The 27,035-nt window shown below is 41.1% G+C and overlaps 1 protein-coding gene across 2 annotated transcripts in view; it reads right to left on the reverse strand.

Annotated features, from left to right (window-relative positions):
- Nucleotides 1-27,035, reverse strand: part of myo5b (myosin VB) — a 239,750-nt gene that overhangs the window by 145,626 nt on the left and 67,089 nt on the right. For both annotated transcript variants that reach the window (XM_048599568.1, XM_048599561.1), the window contains exons 2-5: nt 25,589-25,699; nt 21,195-21,366; nt 19,500-19,644; nt 3,778-3,934 (exon numbers count right to left, since the gene is read on the reverse strand). In XM_048599568.1, the coding sequence (XP_048455525.1) occupies nt 3,778-3,934; nt 19,500-19,644; nt 21,195-21,366; nt 25,589-25,699 (585 nt within the window). The remainder of the gene's footprint in view (nt 1-3,777; nt 3,935-19,499; nt 19,645-21,194; nt 21,367-25,588; nt 25,700-27,035) is intronic.

Raw genomic sequence — 27,035 nt, forward strand, 5'->3', positions numbered from 1 at the left:
GTCATAAGACTGGTTGCCAATATGAATTGTTCGTTTAGCTGTAATTTTTTCCAATACTAAAAAAAAATCTGAAGCTATCATCTTGAATCCTCACTATGAACTCCACAATCCCTCCACTGATTGCAAGCTGAAGCTGACAGCTTCCAATCTCCGATTCATACACAAGCCAAATTTCTAAGCCCACAAACTCCCCATCACAAGCAGCATCAATTCCATCATCATAACATCAACCTTTACCTTAAGCCAGTCACCAACAACTCATTCCTAACTCTTCATAAGCAGTTCCTGCCGCTGAAGTACTCAATTATCTCTAATCGATTCCGAACTCACCTAATCCAATGTTCTTCTCACCTGCATTCCAACCTCGTTTTCTATCCTGCACCGAGCACCCCTCCTCACATTTCTTCCTGAACTGCATGTAGGTTGTGATGCCAAAAGCCTCCAGTTTAAAATTTTCACTTGTGTTTCAATTCTTTGATGATTTAGGTCTTTCCTGCCCCTAGCCTCCAGCTTCTACGCACTCACCACTACTCCCGTTTCTGAATTTTCCATTTAATTGTAACTGGCCTTTTGTGCATTTTCCCATACCAACACCAGCTATTTTCTGAAATTATACTGTTCTTCTTCACCTCCCTCTCTTACGTCATCCATCTAAGCATATCCATTGTTATTTTAGCATTTTGTTAAAATCCAACTATACCTGACACGTTTTTTAAAATTACTGAAATAAAAATCAAAAGGCCAAAAGCTTTAAACTAAAATAACTGGTTACTGTTATCCTTGTTGCAATAATTTCCATTATTTACAACTAATTCATGTCATTTGTTAAACTAGCAATTAGAAAGGCAAAATTGTGAGGTATAGAAGTATAGATTTCTACTGCCCAACAGTTCATTATTCAGTCTGGCTTAGCATTACCCAGCCATCTTAAAAAAAAAGGAACACCTTTGAAGCAGAACCTCAAATGGTATCTTTCAAAATGGAATTGCTACCAAAAAGTGGAAACGTGTAGAGTAGCGGAATATAGACATGCAACTCCTGTGTGAAGATTGACCAGTCTCATACCATCAGAATTCAGGCAGTTCACCATAAATAAAGAGGACCAATCAAGATGCCACTTTTTCATTTTGTGAGTTAAGTGTCAAAACCTTTCTAAAAATGTAATGTGTAGTTAGCACTCGACTGATTTTTACTGGGTTAAAAATTAAAGTCATGTAACAAGTTAAATTAACTCTCCTGGAGAACACCTGAGCTGCTAATTAGGTGAACTAGTTTGGTGTAGTTCTTGGACTGTAGCTTTAAAGAATAGAAATACAAGTGGAGTGCAGAATTCAAGCAGAGAGTTTGGTGCAGGGAGAAAGTGGTGCTTTTTGCCCTGTTCTTTTATTTACCTTTTTAACATATCAATACTTGGTACCTACTCTGGAGCAGTGGAATAAGCTGTTGGTGAGTAGTTGGTAATTTATTCTATTCTAAGTATAGTTAAAATTGTGGCAAGCCAGCTCAGAGTGAAATGTACAGGTTTTGGATAGTGGAACATCATAGATTCACCAGGTGTCCAAAGTGAACACATCTGCAGGGCATGTCACCATCTGCATAAGCCTGACAGCTGGGTTTTGTAACCAGAGTGGCGGCTGGAGTCACTTCTGTGCACCAACAAGGCAAAGGATAGTGTGTTTAGTAAACTTAGGGGTGTGCAGGCAGATAGGAATGGGTGACCATGAGGCAAGCGAAAAGGACCAGGCATGTAATAAACAAGTTTCCTGCAACAGAGTTTGGGATTTCACTCAAATTGCTTTTCTGCCTTAGATAATAGTGAGGGAGATTGCTGCTTAGTGGAGTGTAATCAGAGACAACTCCGTGCCACTCTGGGTGAATCAGCAATAGAGGAGAGAGGAAGATTGGAAGAGTAATACAATATGGGATACTTTTGTTAAGGGAACAGGAAGGGGCTGCAGGCCATACATCTGGCAAATGGTGAGCAGGCAGGAGATTATGGTTCAGGTTGATACTAATGACATAGGAAAGAAATGGATTAGGTCCTGAAAATAGCTTGCAGCAAGCCAGGAATGAGACTCAAAAGCAGTAGTCTCAGGCTTACTCCCAGGCCCACATACTAGTGAGCATAAACACAAGTGAATTGAGCAATTGAACATTTGGCTGGAAAACAGGCGTAGGAGGAAGGACATCTGATTTTTGAGGTATCTGGAGCAGTTCTAAGGTTGATGAGACTTGTATAAGATGGATGGATTGTATCTTGGCAAGACCAGGAGATTTGCTAGTTCCGTTGGGGAGGGTTTAAACTAGATGGGCAGGCTGATGGAAACCTAAAGATGAACTTAGATTCAAGTCAAGCAAGACTGGCAAAAGAATAATAAGCAAAAACAGAAGACAGATGAAGCAATACTAAGCATCAAAATGGAGAATAACGTTAAAAATGCTGATTTAGAGGTATTTTCTGAATACATGCAGCATTCACACAAAAGGTACATGATTTTAACGTACAAATTGAGATAAATAGATTTAATTGCCATTACAGTGATGTGGCTGCAGGGTGACGGAGATTGGGAACTGAATATCCAAAGACATTCAAACAAATAAAGGAAAAATAAAGGTGGAGTAGCACTCCTAATGAGCATAATATTAGCGCAATAGTAACAGAGAATCTTCAGTGAAGGATCAAGATATAGGATCAGCTTGGGTGGGCCCCGATTAGAAGCAAACATTGGTGGGAGTTTGAGATAACAGTGCGGAGCTGGATGAACACAGCAGGCCAGGCAGCATCAGAGGAGCAGGAAAGCTGACGTTTCGGGTCGGGACCCTTCTTCAGTAATGGGGGAGGGGAAGAGGGCTCTGAAATAAATAAATTTGGGGGGTTGGGCTGAGAAAGGTACTTGAGATGGTGATAGCAGGTAGGTAGTGGTGGGGACTGGTCAGTGAGGTGGGAGGAGCAGATAGGTGGAAGAGAAGACGAACAGGTCAAGGAGGTGGGGATGAGAGGGAGGGTTGGACCAAATCAGCTGGTTTCATTTTTCGAAAATATCTGTTACTTTTGTGAAGGCATTTGTGAGCTACTATTTTGAAATTCAGGCTCTAAAAATAGCTCAAATATGCTAAAGTATATAAATCACCACACATGTGCTACAGATGAAGCCCAACAGTGGTTCATCAGGATAATTCTTGAGATGACAGGGTTGTCTGATGGGGAAACTGGGTCTGCATCCTCAAAGTCTAAACATGGAAACTTTTAAAATTCTTGCCAGAGTTGGCAGGGTGGGTATTTCCCCTGTTTGATGGCTCTAGAAACAGGAAATACAATCTCAGGATAAGGGCATGCCATTTCAGACTTTGATAGGTAGAAGTTATCCACTCAGGAGGGTGGTAAATCTTTTACTGTGAAATATTGAGCAGGTTCAAGACAGAAAATTGATAGTTTGCGAGAGACTACTAACACTGAGCGATATGAAGATCATGCAGAAAAACGGCATGAAGCACATTCAAACATTATCCAGAATGGAGAGGTGGTTTGAATGGGCTGAATGGCCTACACTTTTTCCCAAATCACCTCCCAGTCCCCTACTTCTATTTTTTTTGAATAGGCCCAAGAGCAAGTTGCCCAGCTGCTTTTGAGACTTTGGATGCTCCACCATTCAAGGTAGCTGGAGGGGAGGAGTTGGTGGTGGAAGAACAGAATCACTCAGTATTAAATACCTCACAATAACTGGGTTAAGGAGGATTTATTTTTCCTAATATCAATAAAGAAAATAGTTCATTTACCTCCATAATTGGACTTGAAGCCAGTACCTTGTCTTCAACATTTGCTTCACTGGCTGATCCACCAACGGTAGCAAAATAGCGCATGGCATACTTAGCAGACACTGTTTTTCCAGCTCCAGACTCCCCACTTACAATAATAGATTGATTCTTCTCATCTCTGGAGAGTAGAAACCAAAAAGTCAGACAGCTTAGGTTTGTCTCTCTTCATCACAATCTTCCCTATTCCTATTTTAACACAATTTCAGTTTTTTTTATCCGTTTTAATTTTATTCTTACTCCCATTAAACTCCTGTACTCTTTCCCATCATTTTGTACACAGAACCAGAAACATTCACTTTATTTGTCTACTGTTGAATTTTACATGCATGGTCAACATAATTCAGAAATATGAATGTTTATGATCCTGTCTGAATAGACCTAAATTATTGTGCACTTTTTTGTGTAATAGAAGAAAGAATCTCATACTGGAGTCTGTTAATGGTCAATTCAGTACATCCTATTCTGACACAAGTACACCCCAGTCCTACATCTATCATAATGCTCCGATCATTAGCAAGGGTTGAACTCTATACAGAGCTGGAACCAAATTGAATAGTAGGACAGCGATATACAGGTCAATTTGGTGTCGTCAGTTAACATCACAACCAGAAAAGGAGGCTATTAAATATTTAGATCTCTCCTGATCTCCAGCTGTAATTTCAGGCAATCAGCAGACACACAGTGGAAATGGTAGTCTAGGATGTCTATTAAACTCCAGACAAAGTTACAGACAGAGGCTGGAAGCAGCCCAGCGAGATTCCAGCTGAAATCAAATCAATCTCGAGCTGTAACTGAATCAAAACATATCCAAGGATTAACCAAATACTTATTCCACTCTTTCAAGAGCTGTTTATCAATACAGAGGCATTGTTCAGAAAGGTCCTCAGGAACGACAAGGTAGCTAAAGATTTTTGTTTCAAAACAAGTGTTCGCATTTATCTTTTGTGGCAAAACGCTTCATAATTTATGCCTGTTTATGAGCATGAAGTTCAATCCCTCTGGGCGGTACATGTACGCAAACAAAGTCTTGAAGATATGAAAACTCAACACAAATATTTCCTGTAGAACAGATAATTGGACTTAATTAATATCACCCAGTCACTGCTGGATTTACTAAGTTGTCCTTACCCCCTTATTCCACCTTGGCATTCCACAGTACTAGTCTTTGAATTAAAGCAAAATTACTTTCGTATAGGAGTGCATTTAATAAATTGCTACATAATCATGTAAATATGCAGTACAAATTTTCTCCATTCTCACCTTTTTTTTTAAAAATAAGAAAGGATTTATTTGTATAAAAATTTTGTAGTAACTGTATAACTAAGTGAATCATCATAGATATTTTAGAAGACTAACCTCACATTCACAAGAGTCATTTAGCTCAGCAACTGTACTTTTGAGTACACCGTCTGGGTTTGATACCATCGGGCTCTGGGGACTTATCCATCTTAATGCTCTTCAAAAGGAGACCAAACATTGCTTCTTTCTTGATCTCAAAACGCCCTAGCATATTAGCATGCTCCACACTAATCTCACAAATCACCCAGAAGGATATGGAGGAATGCTCAAACAAAGTACTCCTTTTACATCTCTCCCACAACCTCTGTCTCCAAGCACAGGTTCTCTCCTTTATCTTTGAATGCTCACACGTCCTCCCTAGTTACCCTCTTGTTTTTAAATGTATAGAATGCCTTGCGATTCTCTTCAATCCTACTTGCCAAGACCATTTCATGGCCCCTTCTTGCTCCCCAATTCCCTGCTCGAGTTCCTTCCTGGTTTCTTTATATTCCTCATCAGCCCTGTCCGATTTTAGCTTCCTAAACCTTAAATTTTTGCTTTTTTTTTTTCCATTTTGACTAAATTCACAGCCTCTCCCATTATCCAAGGGCCCCTTACCTTGCTATCCTTGACATTTCTCCTTACTGGAACATACCGGTCCTGAACTTTCATCAGTAGGTCTTTAAACAACTCCCACATGTCAAATGTGGACTTGTCCAATAACAGCTCCTCCCAATTAACACTCCCTAACTCCTGCCTATTATTGATGTAATTTGCCCTCCCCCACTTTAGTACCTTTTTGCAAAGTCCTGATTATCTTTATAGTTCAAAGCTATATTAAAACTTAAGGAGTTGTGGTCACTTTCCAAAATGCTCTCCCACTAAAAGGTCAGTCACCTGGCCAGGATCATTTGCCAATACAAGGTCTAGTATGGCCCCTGCTCTGTTGGACTATCCACATACTGTTTCAAGAAACCCTCTTGGATGCACTTGTTACACCCCACATAAGCCTCTTGCCCTAAGAGAGTCCCAGTCAACATTGACAAAGTTAAAGTCACCCACTATGACAACCCTGTTGTTACTGCATCTTTCCATAATCTGCCTAGATATTTGTTCCTCAAATGTCTTGGTGGCGATTTGGGAGGCCTATAGTATAATCCTATCAGAGTGATTGCACCCGGCTTATTTTTGAGCTCAACCCATATTGCCCCAGTGGATGACCCCTCCAAGTGCAGATGTAACATTCTCCCTGATTAGCAGTGCAACTCCAACTCTGTTACCCTCCTCTCTATCGCACTTAAAACAACAAAACCCTGCAACGCTCAGCAGCTAGTCCTGTCCCTCTCTCAACCAAGTCTCTGTAGTGGCCACAACATCATAGTCCCATGTACTGATCCAGGCTCTAAGCTCATCTGCTTTACCTATAATACTCTTTATATTGAAATAAACACACTTCAGCCCATGAGTAGCATCTCATGTGTGTCTCTCTGCCTGTTCTTTTTTTCTGATTTACTGGTCCCAACATCTACCCTCCCCTCAAGGCCTTCACTTGCTGACCTGCTGTTCTGGTTCCCAGGCCCCTGCCACTCAAGTTTAAATCTTCCCGAGTAGCCCTAGTGAACCTGTCTGCGAGGATATTGGTCCCCCTCCAGTTTAGACGCATCCATCCCTCTTGTACTTGTCACCCCTGCCTCAAAAAAAGATCTCAATAATCCAAGTCTTTGAACTGAGGCGAGGAGGAATTTCTTCAGCCAGAGGGTGGTGAATCTGTGGAACTCTGCCGCAGAAGGCTGTGAAAGCAAAGTCACTAAGTGTATTTAAGACAGAGATAGATGGGTTCTTGATTGGTAAGGGGATCAAGGGAGAAGGCAGGAAAATGGGGTTGAGAAGCTGATCAGCCATGATCGAATGGCAGAGCAGACTAGATAGGAGCAAACTTGGGCCATTCAGCCTATGTCTTATGGGTTCAGAATAATCTAAAGTTTACTTCCCATTCCCATTGAGATAGATTTGGGATCTGCCTCCTCACCTTACCCATCAAATTCGAAGGAAATAACAAGATACTACTGAAAAACAGCTCAGGACATATCATCAGCAGACACTAAGCCAAAGACCTGACTTCAGACAAGACACCCATGAATGATGGCAAGGATTAACTTCAATAGCACCAGGATAACTAGCAGGTGCAAGAGTAATCAAACTGATTAGCTACTCCTGATCTTTATCAATTACCCTCTCTAGTAATAAAATGATATAAACAAGTAATAATGCACACTTGAATTTGTGACCTAGAGGCAAAAGCACTGTGACAAAGCAGACACTGTGACCTTGGTATGCTTGTGCTATGCTGATTTTTATAACTCCCAGGAGCACAGAAACTAGAAGCATTGTCAGCCAGAGTGTATCAAAAAACTAAGGCTCAAAGGTTCAGTCAGTTTCAAAGGTAATAGCACCAATGTAACGAATTCAGCTGTAAAATGCTTTATTGCAATTGGCTTAAACAGAAACTACTTGCAGTGCTGTTGCACATGTCCCAAAACCAACTGGAACGAAAAGAAAAATCACCAAGTCAAATAAGGTTTCTAAATTTGGTTGGACAAAGGTCCCCAAATATTTTCACATGGTTCTTCTGTCTCCAAATACAGCCACATCTTTGACATCAATTGCAGCACAGATTCCTTCTCACAGAACTTGTCATGCCAATTGAAGAAAGAGAATAAACTTTTCTTTAGCTGACTGACTGAACCAAGACTCATGCAACTTTTTCCCTTCCTCCCTCCCTCCATAAAAGTTGATAATTAACAAACAAGTGTTTCAAACTATTGAGAAAAACATTAATTCACAGACTTAAGTGACTGTAGCAACATGAATGCAAAATCCTTAGTGATAGGAAAGAAAGCAATGGTTAATGGACATTCTTCAGACTGCAGTAAACGAGATAGTGGACTTCCCTACAGTTCAGTATTGGGACTCAGGGGAGTCAGTGGATTAGTAATCCAGAACTCCTAGCTAATGTTCAAGGGGACTTGTAGAATTCAAATCCTACCACATAGACCGTGAAATTTGACTCGACTAAAAATAAAAAATGTCTACAGCCATTGATTGTTGTAAAAACATGTGGTTCACTAATGCCCTCCAAGGAAGGAAATCTGTCATCCTTGTCTGATCTGCATGGAATTCCACACCCATAGCAATGTTGTTGACTCCTAACTGCTCTCAAGGGAATTAGGAATGCCAATAATTGCTGGCCTGGTGAGCAGTATTCACATCCCTTAAATTTTTTTCCAAAAATACTCAAGAAGCAAGAAACAACTGCAAAATTTGTACGATATAAAATTTGAGAGCATTGTAAGCTATGAGGAGGACTGTGTAGAACTTCCAAAGGACATAGACATGTTGGTGGAATGGGCTGACAGATAACAAATGAATTTCACTGCGGAGATGTGTGAGGCGATACATTTTGTACTAAGGACATGAAGGGGCAGTACCAAATAAAGGACACCATTCTAAAAGGTGTGCTGGAGCAAAGAGATCTGGGTTTATATGTGTGAGTCATTAAAGGCAGCAGAACACGTAGAGAGCGCTGCTCATAAAGCATACAGTACACTGGGTTTCATCAAAAGGGCCATAGAGTACAAAAGCAGAGGTTACGAGGAGTTTAAGAGACTAGTTATACCTCTGATGGAGCACTGTGAACAATTCTGAACTTCCAACACTTCAGGAAGGATGTAATGTATTGGAGAGAGTACATAAGTTTACAAGAATCATTGCAGGGATTGAGAAACTTCAGCTATGAAGACAGATTAGGCAAGTTGGGACTGTTTTCAAGAGGAGATTTGATAGAATGTCAAAATTACAAGGGGTCTACTCTATGAATAGGCAGGGAAAAACTATTCCCACTCAAATAGATTGAGAACCAGGCGGGACAGATTTAAAGTGTTTAGCAAAAGAAGCGAGGGGAGAAAAAACAAACTTTTACACACAAGTCATCAGGGTATGAAATGCAGTGCCTGGAAGGGTGGTGGAGACAGGCTTAATTGAGGCATTCAAAAATGTGTCGAATGATTTTTGAGATAGAAACAGTGTGCAGGGCTCCAGGGAAAAGGCAGGAGATTTATACTCAAATCCAAAATGCTCAGGTGTCATACAACCATAACATTTGGGAGCAGAATTAGGCAATTCACCTATCAGGTCTCTATCACCATTTGATCATGGTTGATATCATACGGGTTTCTCAAACCTATTCTTGTGCTTTCTCTGTAATCCTTGATCCCCTCACGAATCAAGAACCTGTCTTAAATACACTCAAGGACTTGGCCCTCACTGTCTTCTGTAGCAACGAGTTCTGCAGATTAATCACCCTCTAGCTGAAGAAATTCCACTTCAGTGACAGGGAAAGTACAATAGGCCCAATGGCCTCCTTTGTACCCACAACAATTCAGATTTTTAAAGCCTCGGGTAACTTTTCTCTAAAAGAAAAATGGTGGAAACCATTGCCCGGAGATTAATCTTTAAATTGTGGACAATCCATGGCAATCCTCCAGTGGTAGCTGAAAGTAAGCATGCAGCAGGCAGTAAAGGCAAACTGTATGTTGGCCTGCACGAGGAGAGTATTTGAGTATATAGGTACTAGGATGTCTTGCTCTAAACATACAGTGCATTGGTGAGGCAGCACCTGGAATTGTGTGCGCAGTTTCAGTCTCCTTATCCGAGAAAGGGTGGTTGTGCCATAGAGGGAATATAGCAAAAGTTTATCAAATTGATCCCTGGGATGGTTGGACTGACGTATGAGGAGAGATTGATTCGTTTAGGATTGTATTTGGAGTTTAGAAGAATGATGGGGGAATCTCAGGAATCTATAAAATTCTAACAGGACTAGACAGGTTAGATGCAGGAAGAATGTTCTGGGCAATGGGAGAGTCCAGAACCAGGGGTCATAGTTTAAGGATAAAGGAGTAAACCTTATAGGACTGAAATGAGGAGAAATTTCTTCACCCAGAGTGGTGAGCCAGTGGAATCCACTATCACAGAAATTGGTGGAAGCCAAAACACTGTGCGTTTTCAAGAAGGGGGTAGATATAACTGTATGAAGTTTGAGAAGGTTTGTAGCTCAGGTTTGTGGATGAGGTTGCAGAATTGCTCCCCGAGCTGCTATGTTTGACTGCAGACATCACCCTGCTAGGTAATATAGTCAGTGCATCTCTGGTGAAGCGCTGGTGTTCCATCGCACTTGTTATTTTTACGCCTCTGTTTGCTGGGGTGGTTGGCATCACTTCCGGTTATTAAGGGTGTATTGTCCCAGTCAAATTCGTGTCCTTCTTTGTCCGTGTGCATTGAGACCAGTGAGAATTGGTTGTGTCTCTTGGTGGCCAGTTGGTGTTCACGTATCCTTTATTGTCAGTTTTCTTCCACTTTGGCCTATATGATGCTTCTCACAGTCCTTGCATGGTATTTTGTTCATTACATTAGTTTTATTTGTTGTGGGTATGGGATCCTTTATGTTCGTCAGTAGCTGTCACAGGGTGGATGTTGGTTTGTGGGCTGCCCTGATACCAGGGGGTCCGAGTGGTCTTGTGGTCATCTCTGATATGTCTCTGATGTACGTTAGGGTGACCAGTGTGTCCGGCTATGTTGTATCTTCTTGTTGTGGTCTGTCGTGGAGGTAATGGCAGATTGTGCTTTCTGGGTATGCATTCCTTTTAAAGGAAGGATAAAATAAAATATGGCAATAAAGGATACAAGAACACCAACCAGCCACCAAGAGACACGGCCAATTCTCATGCATTAGGGTATTGAACTCTATGGTCAGCCACGATCATAATGAATAGCAGGGGAGGCTCAGGAGGTTAAATGCCCTACTCCTGCTCCTGCTCCAATCTTCTATGTTTCTATGATATAACGGAAGACGAATTTGGCTCTTCGAAGCCAGTTATTTCCATTCAAAGTGACTTCCATTCTACTTATTTAAAAAAGTTTTTAATATTGTTTCGGAGGGCACATTACTCATATTTCCCCTTACAATTACTTATCACACAGCCCTCTGTAATGGAGCAGTGATAATGCTTACGTATAGAATTTAAGCACACGGGTAACAATCAATGTTGAAGGTATGGTGAAACTGTCTACATTTACCCACTTGAGTATTGGCCTCTACAATGAAATAAGGGTTACATTGAATAAGATGTGACGACAGTACTCAGTTTATTTTTGCTTCATGAGTGACCTAATTCAGATGGGTATCTTTGAACTGGCTTCTGAGCAAAGTTCTTACAGCTCAATGGCAACATATTAGAATAAAAAGCCTTTTTGTTCTGCATATAGAAGGTTTAAAGCTCCTGAAACTAAATAAGCTTTCAATTAAGGGTCTCAATTTTCACAGAAAACCAAACTGAATTGTGAAACGTGATCAGAAAATGCTGACAAAAATCCAAAATAATAAAGAAAGTGAGTAATTTTGTTTAGCTTTCTTGGAGAAATGATTGTGGTTTAAAGCCTTTATTAAGGACCATCTTTAAGGTGCATAATGATTTGAGAGCTCTTGGCTTTCTTTCATTGCAATGTTTTAGAAACTGTCAGTGCTTCCATGTTGGGCAAGTTGCTTTGTAATGCACGCCATTTTTCACTCTGGGGCTAAGGTGGGGCTATATTCCATTTTACTTCCCTTAAAGAACACAGTGTATGTAATGGGAAAGTTGGTTAGTAGTTAGTTATAGGGTTTGTCATGATTCTTGAAGGGAATTATTCTCAGGACCTGTGAACAACAGCGAACAGCATAGTTATTGACCACAGATCCAAACAGAATGCTGGACCATGCAAATAAAACAAAGAGAATGATGCCTCACAAACCTGATTGAGTTTTTTTTAAAAGAAGTAACCAAGAAGATTGATGAAGGCGGCAGAGGAGTAGACATTGTTTGCTTGGACTTTAGTAAAGCCTTTGACAAGGTTCCGCATGGTAGACCAGTTAGTGGAGTTAGATCACACAGGATTCAGGGTGAGCTTGCCAACTGGATACATAGGAGACAGAGGATGGTGGTGGAGCATTGTTTTACAGACTGGAGGCCTGTGAACAGCAGTATTCCAGGGATTGGTACTAGGTCCGCTTTTGTTTGTCACTTATATAAAAGATTTGGAGGAGAATATAGAAGCCCTAATTAGCAAGTTTCCAGATAACACCAAACTTGGTACTGTAGTGGACAGTGAAGAAGGTTATCTAAGATTACAAAGGGATCTTGATCAATTGGGTCAATAGGCTGAGGAGTGGCAGATGGAGTTTAATTTGGATAAGTAGGAGGTATTGCATTTTGGTAATACAAACAAGGGCAGGACTTACATAATTAATGGCAGGGCCCTGGGCAGTGTTGTAGAACAGAGACACCTAGGAAGTCAAGTACATAATTCTTTGAAATTTGTATCACAGGTAGACAGAGTGGTTAAGAAGGCATTTAACATGCTTGGCTTCATTGCTCTGACCTTTGATTATGGAAGTTGGGACGTCATGTTGAGGATGTACAGGACATTGGTTGAGACCTCTTCAGGAGTATTGTGTCCAGCTCTGGTCAACCTGCCATAGGAAGGATATTATTAAACTGGAGAGGGTTCAGAAAAGATTTACCAGGATCTTGCTGGGAATAGACGGTTTGAGATATAAAAATAGACTGGAAAGGTTGGAATTTTCTTCACTGGAGCATAGGAGGTTGAGGGATGACCTTATAGAGGTTTATAAAATCAAGAGAAGCACAGATAAAGTGAATGACAAGGGTATTTTCCCTAGGGTGGGGGAGTTCAAAACTACGGCACATATTTTTAAAGGGAGAGCTGAAAGATTTAAAGGAGGACATGAGGGGCAATTTTTTTTTTTTTTTTTTTTTTTTTAAAAAAAGCACAGTAATTCATCTATGAAATGAACTGCCAGAGAAAGTGGTGGATGAGGTACAGTTACAACGTTTAAAAGACATTTGGATAAGTTCATGATTGGCAAAAGTTTGAAGGGATATGGGCCAAGGGCAGGCAGGCGGGACTAGTTTAATTTGGGAACATGGTTGGACTGAAGGGTCTGTTTCCATGACTGCATAACTGCAGACACTAGAGATCTGAAACAAACAAAAAGAAAAATTGCTGGAGAAACTCAGCAGATTTAGTAGCATCTGTGGAGAGAAAACACAGAGTTAACAAAGTTTTGAGTCCAGTGACCCTTCTTCAGAATTCTGTTGGAGCTTTCTCATATTTTTCCTTATGCTACTGCTTGCTCACCCTGCAGTGGTAACCAACTGCTGTGATTTGAAAATGAGGAGCCACGCAAGTTCTTATCAACATAAAGAGGACTGAGGTGGGATAATTAAACGAGCTAAGGCCTCATTCAAAATTCTTAGGTATGCCTCTATACCAAAAGTGTTAGAAGTGAAAATGAATTTTGCCACAGATCCAAAGCACTGTTCTCTTATTAGAGTGAGACGACTGGTAGTGAGTATAACTGGAGGGTCACCACTCCTCAGTTGAGGGGCAAGGTCTTCACACGGACCTCAGCTGGTACGAGAATTGAGCCCAAATTGCTGGTTTCACCCTGCACCACAAATCAGCCCTCCAACCATCAGCCAGTTATCTTCAGTAAGTTTAAAATGGTTAACCATTGACTCTTAGCCCCGAATAATGCATTTTGAAACAAATGGCCGATAAAGAGAAAGAGAAAGGGGAGAAGTAACAGCCAGTTCTTGTTTACAAGCAGCGACCTTCCTTGCTCCTTGCTGAGGAGAGTAAACTGATGCAGTAATCATCTCTCCCAGAATGAACATCTTACCAATATACACTCCAAAGGCTCACACATGGAATAGTAGCCCTTGTGGAGCAAAAGGGAGACTTAGAACGAGCAATTAGCTATGTACTCACACCACAGCAATGGCACTGCTTTCAGCTGAGGAAACAAAAAGGAGGATTAAAAAAAAAATTCTGCCGTGCTAAAATCATTTAAAGTCTCCTCCAGCTTTCTGACAATTGATGTTCCAAGGCATAAATCACATGTTCATTGGTGCAGCAAAAAAAAAAAAAATCAAGCCAGGGCCAATTATACTACCGAGAACTTAACTGAATCTGATATTATTTTCTTGGTTTGTATTCTTCCCCAAATGCACATGCATTTCCCAAGTCAATTTGGGCATTGCTGTCCTGCCTGCAATGAAATCTGAGATCTATGTGAAAATTACCACAGAATGAAGGCTCTGGATAAATTGATGTGGCAGTTCATTACAGTTGGTCTGTTTTAAGCTAGTATCTTCAAATGAATTCATTATGTAGCTCTATTAAACAGGCTATACTGAAGACTTGAGCCTTCTGGGCTCTTCCTCAAGATCTAATAACTCATATTAAAAAAAAACAGAAGTGAACTATTACTTTGTGACACCTATATTTAATGAGTTGCAGCAAAAGGGGGGAAATAACTGGAACCTTAATAACCAAGGACAATTTTTAGTTTGCAATTGAGGCAGAAAATTTACAAGACAGAATAAAAAGTATAGAATTTCGTGCTTTTTAAAAAAATTCAGATTTTCACTTCAACGTCAAAAGCTGAGGGACGACCTGATAGAAATTTACAAAATTATAAGAGGCATGCATAGAATGCATTATCCCAGGGTAGAAAGGTAAGGGGGATAAAGGGGAATCTACAAAGAAGAGGTGAGAGGCAAGTTTTTTTTTAAACCAAACAGGGAAGGTGATAAGTGCCTGGAACACACTGCCAGAGGAGCTGGTAGAAGCAGATACAGGGTGGGGTGACTAGAGTACAGGTGCTCTGCAAATTAGTCACCCTCCTGCAAGAAATCAATCCCTGATTCCCAATTCTTCCACATTAGCTCCCAAGTTGGGGTGTTCCACTCCCAGCTATCCTCCTACTTCAAGAACAGCAATATCTCCCCCTCCATTGTTCGAAAATGCCCTCAACCACATCTCTTGCATTTCAAACACTTCTGCCCTCAAACCTCCTCCACCCTACAAAAATAAGTACAGAATCCCCCTGGTCCTCCCATTCCACCCCACCAACCTCCACATCCAGCACATCAAGCTCCACCACTTCCACCACCTACAAACCAACCCCACCACCAAAGAGACATTTCCCTCTACATCCCTGTCTGCCTTTGATAGGGACGACTCACTCTGCGGCTCCCTTATCCACTCCACACTCCCCACCCGGCACCTTTCCCCTGCAACCACAGGAGGTGCTAAACCTGCTCCTACACCTCCCCCCAAGGCCCAAACAATCTTTCCATATCCGACAGGTGATCACCCGTATATCCTCCAGCCTGGTCAAAAGGATCCTTTGCTCCCAACGGGGTCTTCCTCTACAATCGGTGAGACCAAGCGTAGACTCAGTGACAGATTTGCAGAGCACCTGCGCTCCACACACTATAATCAACACCACCTCCCAGTCACTAACCATTTTAACTCCCCCTCCCACTCGCTTGGTGATATGTCCATCCTGGGACTCCTCCAGTGCCACAATGACACCACCCACAAACTGGAGGAACAACACCTCACGTTCCACCTCGGGAGCCTACAGCCCGATGGCCTCAACATTGAAACTTGTGAATTCTAAATCCCCCATCCTCAGCCTCATCCCATGTCCAACCCTTCCTCTCATCCCTGCCTCCATGACCTGACACAACCTGTCCATCTTCTCTTCCACCTATCTGCCCCACCATTCCCAGTGACCAATCCCCACTACCCCCTACTGCTATGTTCCCCCCGGCCCACCCCTCCTCCCTCTATTTATTTCTCAGTTCCTTTTCCCTTCCCCAGTCCTGAAAAGGTTCCAGGCCTTCTGCTCCTCTGATGCTGCCTGACCTGCTGTGTTCCTCCAGCTCCACACTATATTGACTGTGACCCCAGCACCTGCAGTTCTTGCTGTCTCCAAGCAATGTTTAAGAGGAGTCTTGACAAATGCGTGAATGGACAGGGAATTTAGGGATATGGACTGTGAAGAGGCAAAAGGTTTTAAGTTTAGAAAGGCATCATGTGTCAGCACAGGCTTGGTACCAAACAGCCTGTTCCTGCGCTGTACCATTCTTTTGGATGTGGGCATTGCTGGCTGTGCCAGCGTTTATTACCAATCCCAGGGTGCCCTTAAGGTGGTGGTGAAGAAGCAGGCTATTTGATTTTGGTATCCCATAATACTGTCAAGGAGGAAACTGCAGGATTTTGAACCAGCAATAGTAAAAGAACAGAAACATATTCCCAAGTCAGGACGGTGAATGCTTTGGAGAGAAACTTGGAGGTGGTGGTATTCCCCTGTATCCGATCGTCCTTCTAGCTGGTAGGGATCATGCATTTGAATTAATGCTATCCAAGTCATCTGGTGAATTTCTACAGTGCATCTTGTAGATGGTACACACTGCTGCTACTGAGTATCTGTGGTGAAGGGAATGAACATTTGGGTGCCAGTCAAGTGGACTGCTTTGTCCTGTCAGTGCACTAAGTTCTGAGGCAGGCAATGTCAGGAGAATTAACTCCCTGCCCCTCAGAGCAAAAGAGCTCAACAGATCAAGTACACAAGTGCTATCCAGCAAGCTTCTGATCCAGTCAGGGGCTTTGCGATCGAAGTTCTGCATCATCCAAGGATATTGGCCAATCTCCAGAGTCAACCATCCCAAAGATCTTCTGCAATAAAAGACCAAAATTCCACTTGCTAGCCTTGCTGTATCCATGTGCTAGTCGTTTACGTTTCATCCACAAGAACACTCCGCTCTCTCTCCCCACTTGAATAATAGTCTCCTTTTTGATGCTTCCTAGAAGTGTATAACCTCACACATCACTAACATCAAGTAAAACACCATCTGCCAAGATTTTGCCACCGACTCAATCAATTTATATCCCCTTGCAGATTATTTTGTTCTCATCACAATATACCCTCCCACTTGTTTTTGTATCACCAGCTAATTTGGATACATTACAACTGCTCCTTCCGCCAAGCCATTAAAATAGAGTGTGACTAAAGAGGCCCTAGGACTGATCCTTGTGGCATACATTCCATTAGTTATGTCTTTCCAACCTGAAAAAGATCCATTAATTCTGTCACATCAGTGGTTTTCCAATCTGCTAGAATCCTCCTATAATCTACTAAGTTCTGGAATATCACGACCATTGCCTCCATTATCTTGACAGCCACTTCCTTTAAATCCCTTGGAAATGGTTCTGCTTTTTAATTCAGCCTTAAACTGCTCAATCCCTGAACAGAATTTTTTTCCTCATCTTATCGACGTCATTAGAACCTAGATGGGCCATACACTGGACCCTTAACTTCCCATACCAAGTTCCTCTTCAGCCCAAAAGAGAGGTCTTTAACCTGGGTTTGAGGTAGGCAACATAAAAAAAAAACTCAGGAATCTCTATCCTGGCTACACAAAAATGTTTATTTTCCTAACTATGCTATTCCCCTATTTCTAGTAGTTGTCACTTTTCTTCCCACCACCACCACCACCCCCTCCCAACTTGAGTGACACTCTGCACCATAATACTGTGGTCAGTTTGCTCGTCCCCTGCGGTCTGTGTTCCTGCCCACATGTGAAGCAAGAGTTGTGTACCTATCAGATAAAGGCTTGGCTGAGGCTCCCCAAAGCTACATTCTGGACTCCCATACTTGCCTCCCTCAGTCCATCCCTCCTACCCTGACCGCTTAGATTAATTACATCAAAAGGAGTGTGACTGCCACCTGAAAAAGTGTGTCCCAAAACGTCTCTAATGCATCACATTGTCTGCAGCTCACACTTCAGCTTGTCAACTGATTAAAGTTCCTCGAGCAGCCAACAGTTGCTGCAGATGTGGTCACTGTTGATCACACCAAGTGTCGCCCAGCTTTCACATAGTAAAGCTGCAAAACATCAGCCATCCAACCAGTTCAATTCCATTTAATTAGCTTGGATGTTAAATATTTCTAAAAGTGAATTGCTAATTTGTACTCTTCAGTTGTAATAAAATCTGATTAAAACCATTTAGCACATCAGAGACAGGGAAGAAATACTCACAAATCACCCGTTTTCCTGTCACATCATACTTGAGCTCTAACAGGTAGAAATAGGTTGAAGGGGCTCTCTGCTGCCTGTTTTATTTCCCCACCCACTGCCCTTCTCACACAAGTTCACTCTACATATGCCGGCCTCTCCTCTAGACTGCCAGCTTTTATCTTCTCTGACAGGGTTTGTAGATGGAAATAAAATAAAAACTACAACAGGAAGCACATATTTTCTTGCTTTACCCACATACCACCACAATGAAACTCCAATTGTTAGCACAGTACAGATGTTATTACTGGGCATAGCTGTTTGGCAACTAGCATAATATCTCTTTCATCTATTATAACAACCATACCTTGGAAAAGGTGGATCATCACCTATATCCTGGGAGCTTCCTTTCAACAAAGGCATAGTCAATGAAATGCGGCCAACTGAGTAAAAGCATATTTGAGGTCCAGGATCTCAGACCCAAGACTAAGATCATGGTTTACGAGGCAGCAATGAACCCCATTCTCCAATATGCTTCAGAGACTTGGACAATGGCAACAGGCACCTCAAAAGCACTGGCTAAGTACCACCAGCAGTGCATTAACAAGATCTCAAAATTCATTGGCAAGAAATGCAGTCTAACAACAGTGTCATCTCTCAAGCCATCATGCCCAGCACTGAGCTGCTAAATCAGACTAAACCAGCTCCAAAGGGCAAGACAGGTTCTTACCATGCTTTTTTAAGTAACTGTTGTACATTGAACTTAGCTGCAGCAAGAGACAACAGGAAGCCAGCAGAAATACTCTAGGAATATCCTTAAAGCAATCTTGAAGATGTCCGATATATTCCCTAACTCATTGGAGATCAGGATTTGTGACCAACTAAAATAGTCCAAGATGGAGAACGTTCAATCATTAGACAGCAAACATTGACAGCCTTTCTTGAGAAAGTGCAGAGGCGAAGTTGAGGCATCAGAAAAAGTGCACAAACCTGCAAACGACCTTTCAAGTACTGCCACATTGCTGAGGCTATAGATCATACTTCGAATTTAACATCCATTGAACTGGATTGGACACAAGTCATCCTTTATCCCAAGAGACTACCTAAAACATATCTGGGCGATAGCCTTAAATGAGACCCATCAAGTTTTCAATTGAATGGAAACTGCCCCAGTATTCTAACATTTCAGGCATAAAGGTAAGTCTCATCTTTTTCTGTTTGTTCGTCATTTCCAACGATGTACTCAATTTTTAATTGCAGATCACCTGCATCACATGAGCAAAAGAGCAGTTTGATAACATGAACATATGTGAGATGTGTTATGTGCTGTTTACATGCATATTAAAAAAATATGTAAAGACAAAATTCTTTTCCTTACAATACTAGGTAAGAAAGATCAACTTGCACAAATATACCCACCTTGCCATTTGTTTGTAGGCTTCCTCAGCGACTGCAAAGATATGAGGATCCATGTCCCCCATGTTCTGTCCACTATATGCATGAATGACATCTTCTCCATAAATTGGCAACTGTTCATAAGGATTGATAGCAACTAGGACAATACCTGGAAACACAGAAGGTCACTATAACACATCCAAAGAACAAGTGCATTGTAATTCCACCTCCACAGTCTGCATTCAAATTTCATCAAGACCAATGAGCAAAATCAAACACCTCTGGCTGTGGCTAGAAGATTCTAAATAGACAAAGGTTGGAGGTGTAGACATAATGGTTTTATTTCCAATGATGGCATCCATATTTTGAATGGCTCAAATTAATCTATCTTTCCTAAAAGAAGAAAAAAAGCATGGATTGTAAATTTCTTAACTGGTTTTAAAAAGAAGTCTCATTTTTATTGCACAGACTCTCGAGTTTGTTGTTAAAAATTATTGCACAGCACTGGCAAGATCCATTCAATGTCATTTTCTCAGATACATTTTATTTTTGCTCGGACATCTAATTCAAAAGGCTCAATGACATCAAGCCAGTTCACTCAAGTGAGAACATCGGTTTTAAAATGAGCAGTCAGCTGACTTCCACACAAGCAAGAGAAAGGATACAAGTAAATCTCTGAATGAACACCAAGACCTGCTAAATACATTCTGGTTAGTCATGGATTAGTGATGATGAATGCAGGAGATGATAGTGCCTCTTGTTATACTGAGTTGTTTTGTTCACATCCACAGAGCTTTGAGCAGGAGTTCTCCAAAACTCAAAACAAGGCTTCATGTCCCCTTTGCTCAGATACAACACCGAGGGGGGGCAGGAATATGGCTTTTTAACCTTTAACTTGCTGGTATCAAAACAAAATCCAAAAATCAACACAAGATTCAGCAGTAAGGATGGCATGCTTCGTTCCTATGAAAGAATATTAAGGAAACATTTGGGCTTCCATGACAAGTCAAGATTTCATGAGTTTCTCAAAACTGTCATTGTGGGATTTGAGATAACAAGGTGTAGAGCTGGATGAACACAGCAGGCAAAGCAGCAGAGGAACAGGAAGGCTGACGTTTCGGACCTAGACCCTTCTTCAGGAAGAAAATGGGATTTGATATTGTTTTCCAGATTATTAATTCAAGTGTATGGATTACTGGTCCAGGAACATAACCATGATGATACATGATGAATACTGACAGTGAATAGGAATGAAGAAGTAATAGCAAGGACAAAGCAGGGGTCCTCTAACCTACAATTAACACCAGCCCACTTAAAATCATTTGACTGCAATTTCAAGTTGAAATGCTAATGTTTTTCATTTCAGACCAACAACCAAGTGCAAAGCTCTGATACCACACTTGCAGAGTTAAGCCGATTCAGCAGACAGCAGATAAAAATTTGTGATCTTTGGTTAGCAATGGCTCATAATTAATGAATCCGCTAATTATGAGCCATAAGTGAGTCATTGTGGGTGGTGAAAAACAACTTACTTGTACACAACTCCTCTGCCTGTCCTCAGACAATGACAACTAAATTCATACATCAACAACGTGACATCTTGAACTAACATTTCACTTCTCTTTCCCATATCAGTGGTCCACGACCCCCACCATCAAGCATACTTGCCCCAACAGGAGAGTCAACCTGCTTCTTGCATGTCACTGTTGTTCTACTCACCACAATACGTATATATGGCATTGGACTCCAGAAATCGGACCTTTAGGTTATGGAGTACTGCAGGTTCATGAAGGTAACTGAGAGCTGTCAGGTCATTCTCGCCAACCAGTATATCTGGATTGCGCAGGAAAGGTAACCGCTCTGCATTTGAGTCGATGGAATACTCAAATGGCTGCAGAAATAAAACAGAAAACCAAAAGGAACAAAATACAAATTCAATAAAAAGACTTCACAGCCAGCAGGACAACATGAAAAATAATAGCACTGAAGGGGAGGCACTGGCTTAGTGGCATCATCGCTAGACTATTAATTCAGAGACTCAGTTAAATCTTCTGGGAACCTAGATTTGACCTTATAAAGGTCACCCCTCAGCCTCTGATACTCAAAGGAAAATAGCCCCAGCCTATTCAGCCTCTCCCTACAGCTCAAACCCTCCAACCCTGACAACGTCCTTGTAAATCCTTTCAAGTTTCACAACATCCTTCCTATAGCAGGGAGACCAAAACTGAATGCAGTATTCCAATAGTGGCCTAACGAATGTCCTGTACAGCTGCAACATGGCATCTCAACTCCTATACTCAATGCACTGACCAATAAAGGCAAGCATACCAAACACCACCTTCACTATCCTATCTACCTGTGACTCCACATTCAAGGAACTATGAACCTACATTCCAAGATCTTTGTTCAGCAACACTCCCAGGACCTTACCATTAAGTGTACAAGTCCTACTCTGATTTGCCCTAACAAAATGCAGCACCTCATTTATCTAAATTACACTCCATCCACCACTCCTTGGCCAATTGGCCGATCTGATCAAGGTCCCTTTGTACTCTGAGGTAATCGTCTTCGCCATCCATTACACCACCAATTTTGGTGTCATTTGCAAACTAACATGTGGAAATTTTCCAAGCGATTGTTGGGGTATTCTCTCCCTGAAAATGGTGATTTTTGATACCTCATTTGGAAAGGACTTTTTTCTCCCCAGAATTACACATTTTCTGATGTGTACTACTTTACAGGAAGGAATAAACATTGAAACTAACAGTATTTGTAAATTGTGCATTGCAGAAACCTATTGAGCAAAATAGACATTCTTGTCTCTTGACCAATTCTATTCCTCCACTACCCATCCTCAACATCTCACACAACATAATGCTGAGTGCTGGTTTCTCCAAAATCAAGTTCGAGGTAAACTGGAAGCTTGCGCAGTTTGGGCAAAATGAAAGTCATCTTTTTCAGCTTCTGCCAAAACTTCTAAATCCTAGATTCTTTCTATTCCCCTTCCCTGGCTGCACACTCAAAAGATGCACAAGTGCTTCACCCATGTGACTCGAGTTTCAAATTCTGAATTTTATACTGTACCAAAATCACCTAATACTAGTAGGTGGCACAGTGGTTAGCATTGCTGCCTTACAGCGCCAGGAACCTGGGTTCGATTCCACCGTCAGGTGTCTGCGTGGGTTTCCTCCAGGTGCTCCAGTTTCCTCCCACAGTCCAAAGATGTGCATGCTAGGTGGATTGGCCATGCTAAATTTTCCAGAATGATCAGGGATGTGTAAAATAGGTGGGTTACAGGGGGACGGGTCTGGGTGGGATATCTGAGGGTTGGTGTGAACTTGTTGGGCCGAAGGACCTGTTTCCACACTGTAGGGATTCTGTGATAACTCAACAATATTGCACTCATCCATCCTTACCTCACCATCACCCATATCTTCTTCATCACTAAATTGAATGTAACCGAGGCTTTTAAGGGCACCAAGCACCACCCAGATTAAACATCAGTAGCCAGGATCATGACTGAATCAGTGGGAAAAGACAGGAGGAGAAGCTGCACTTTCAAAATGAATTCAGACAGCCAATACTCAGCATAGACAGCTGAGGGAGAAATGAAGATTTCACAGACAAAATTATTCTCTTCCTCTGTCTGCTCAAGTAATTTCAACAGTTTCAAAAGTTGTTTCTAAAAGGTCAAGGTTTGCATAATTTATTACTGTGATACAATGTGGAACAATATAGGATTGTTAGAATCTCACTAACAAATTATGGTCTTCTTAAAATAATCGGATTTCTTAATTTAAAACAGCCCTTATTTCACTCAAGTGTGCATCAGTCTACTTTTCATGAAAATAAAAAAATACTTGGCAGCAAATCTAAAATCACATCATCCATACAGTGTCAGTGGTCACATTACCTAGATATTTCACAGTAACGTTGTTCTACAAGGAGTTGCAAGACCAGCTTATCAGTGTGGACTTCGGAGAATGTAAAAAGTGCAATGGTGTATTTGTATGATCAACTGATGTGATCTAACCACCTCACCCATGCATTGTAAATGAATGGAAATTATAATCATTAAATTTGTGTAGTCCTGCCTTGTATCGTAGCCTTGCCTAGTGTATTCAATATACTCTTCACGGTTTCTGATACCCAGCATTTGTCAGGATCAAACGTGTTTCTACAGTCAAAGGTGAAAGTTGCGTTGTGCAATTAAAATGTTTCTTGATCTCAAATGAGCAACAATCATGCATTCTGAAGAAGGGTCATGAAGGAAAAGCATATGCCTGTGTAAAGAAATGTCAATCAAATGGTTAGTCAGAATAAGAATGGCAGAGAATGTCTAAAATGTTAACAATGAGGAAGAATTAAGAGTACGAGAGAAAACTGACTGGGAATGTAAAACAGTTAAGACTTTCTACAGATATTTAAAAATCAAAAAGGCAAGTAAATTGAAGAGTTGTCCTGCACAAAGTGTGAATGGGGAGTTAACAGTAGATAATAGGAAAATGATAGATGAAATGAACAAATGTTCTGGTTTTTAATCTTCACGGTAGAGAATACAAAAAATATTCCAGTAATAGCTGTATATCAGGAGTTGGAATGCAGAGAAGGACTTGGTGAAAATACCAAGGGAATTACCAACAGAAACGGTGTATTACTGTAGATTACTGTCTCGGAAATCGCAAATCCTACTTAGGGTCCTCCCTTTGGGAAGTCCTCACATTAGACATTCATTTACATTATGCTTCTGTCCTTTCCCCAAGGTGGCCGCAGATTCGGCACTACTTAATGTCTTCATCAAGTACACAGTCCTCTTCTCCCAATGGTCTTGACTAAATTTATATTCATCCTAAAGCATCTCAACTACACACTTCCTGAATTTTAAAATCGAAGAAGGGTTACAGCTGAAAGGTTAACTAATGTTCTCCTCACACTGATCAGTCTTCTCTTTATTATTTTCAAAGTATATTTTAACTTTAAACAAAATTAACTTGGAAAATTTCTTCTCAAAGCATTTTCTTTTGTCAAAGATTATCCACCTTTTCAACTCCATTTGCCTTCACGTCATTGCTGCTACTAGAGTAAAGAAATACATCATGTGCATTCACATGGTGCCTCTCAGTCTCAAAGTTCTTCTGGAACAATAATTCACACACTATTTTAAGGAGTGAAAATAGGGCTGCTAATTTGCACACAAGGGCCCGCAGACATCAATAGAGTGAATTACCGGATGACTGAGTTTTTGGTGAAATTGAAAGGGGAGCATGGAAAATACCAAAATCTATGTTCTCAACACAATTTTAAGAACATCAATTGCACCAGGCCCAACAGATGGGCTTTTGACTTAATATCATATGACAGAAATGTCTTGCAATGCAGAAATGTAACAGGACAGGAACACTTCTGAATTAAAAGATAACGCTACCAACTGGGTGAAAAAGCTGAAAGCAAGTTTGTAATTGTCCAAAGCAACACATTGCAATGACCAATGTCAGAGTTCCGGAATTTGTATTTATCAGAAAGTACATCGTTTGAGATGTGTCTCTTCCTTTTCTGCTCTCTTCCTGTACCCTACCTTGATGAGATGTCTCTCCATCTTATACCAGCCAAATTCCGAGTTTATGGTTAAGCTAAAGACTATATTCGTTCCACAACAGTTTTCAAATAATCAGATACATTTTGTAAAACTTAAAATGGTCAAGATACATCCACATAATGGGACATATTATCAAACCAAATACGTCAAAGTGCTTTCTGTTTCTCATCACATAAATACGGAAGGTCTTGTATACTATATGCTGTGCTTTAGTTCATGACCCATGTCACTTACAGATGGTATTGATGTGCTATAGACATTGCTCATCTTGCATCCTCTTGAAAGATTGAAGCTAACCCAAAAAAAGAGCCATCCTAAATATAGTACACATTCAAACCCCAAGGGACAATACTGACAGTAGATGTGCCTCCTCAACATCACCTTCTTCCAAAGCCAAACACATACTGACCAAAAACAAAGTTGCTGGAAAAGCTCAGCAGGTCTGGCAGCATCCGTGGAGGAGAAAACAGAGTTATAGTTTCGGGTCCGGTGACCCTTCCTCAGAACTCATACTGACCATTTCATCTTCCAGTTTAAGATGTAGGAGCTCATCACCATCTTTGTAATCCTTGGTGATTTCTGCTGATTTCCAAACATCCTCTGGATCAGGGATCCAAATCTTCGTGTACTGCAAATAAAATGCAAGAAGATTAGTGTACAGAAAGCATCAAATTACAGGGTGTACTTTCAAGACCACACCATAGGAACCAGTATGATCTTACATTAACATACAAGAATCACGGTAACTGCTTGCAGTGCTGAAGATGATCCATCCTTGGAACATCTAGACAAAACGTCCCTTGGGAGAGAGTCCCTCCAGTGTGAAAACAGGCTGTTCGGCCCAACAAGTCCACACTGACCCTCCATCACACACAGACCCATTCCCCACCCAATATTTACCATGGCTAGTACATCTAACTTATACGTACCTAACCTAACTTGCACGTCTTTGGACTGTGGGAGGAAACTGGAGCACCTGGAGGAAACCCATGCAGACATGGGGAGAACGCGCAAACTCTACACAGTCACCCGAGGGTAGAATCGAACCCAGGTCCCTGGCACTATGAGGCAGCAGTGCTCACCACTGTGCCACATGATCAGTCAGCCACTTGATTTTTGTTTTTATGCTTAGCAATAGATTTTTAAAAGAATATATTCTTAGAGGAACCTTCTGTTGATGGACAACAGTTCACATTAAGCCAGTATCTTTGTACCATGGGTGGTCTGTGGGAACAGTGCACCATTGGCTAAAACCATTTTCCACTTGTCAAAGGAATCATCAGATCAAGGAGTTTCAGGCAAGGGTGTCTCCAGGGACAAGAGGGCTGGTAGAATATACAAGCTATGTACCTGATGGTCTAGAATGTGTGTTAATTTCATCACCTCTGTCCTTGGCAATAAAAATAATTGGAAAAGTTTCAGAAAACATTATAACTAAGTAGCATACTGACTTGAACTGAAGGGGAAGCAAGAAGCTCACTTTACTGATTCCAGGTTGTTATTCTTTTATGTATCTTTGATATAGTATCATTTATTGGTGGTACATATGGAATGTGGAAATTAAAACAAATAAGATGTAAATGATGCACTGTACAGCAGAAATCATCAATAAGAAAATGCTGAATTAGAACAGAGATTGAGAACTTTCATAACTCACTGACCCACCAAATAGATTCTTTTCCATTTTCAATTTTGATGCTTTGCAATAATTTCCTTTCAGTTTCTGAAATCAAAATGTGCTAAAGCTAGATGTTCTACAACCATTTATTTAATTCCTTAAAAAAAACGCTTCATTTAGCTATGACAACGAAGACTGAAAGTGTCACGCTTTCTCCAACTGATGTTGAGATAAATATGTTCCTGTATATAATTCCTTCAGAGGATGACCACTTGGCTCATCAAGCTGGCTTTGCCCAGAGCCCATGTATGATTACTGATACATAAGAAAATAATTGCAGGCATGA

The sequence above is a fragment of the Rhincodon typus genome, chromosome 1 (assembly GCF_021869965.1).
Source record: "Rhincodon typus isolate 14 chromosome 1, sRhiTyp1.1, whole genome shotgun sequence".
Classification (NCBI taxonomy): domain Eukaryota; kingdom Metazoa; phylum Chordata; class Chondrichthyes; order Orectolobiformes; family Rhincodontidae; genus Rhincodon; species Rhincodon typus.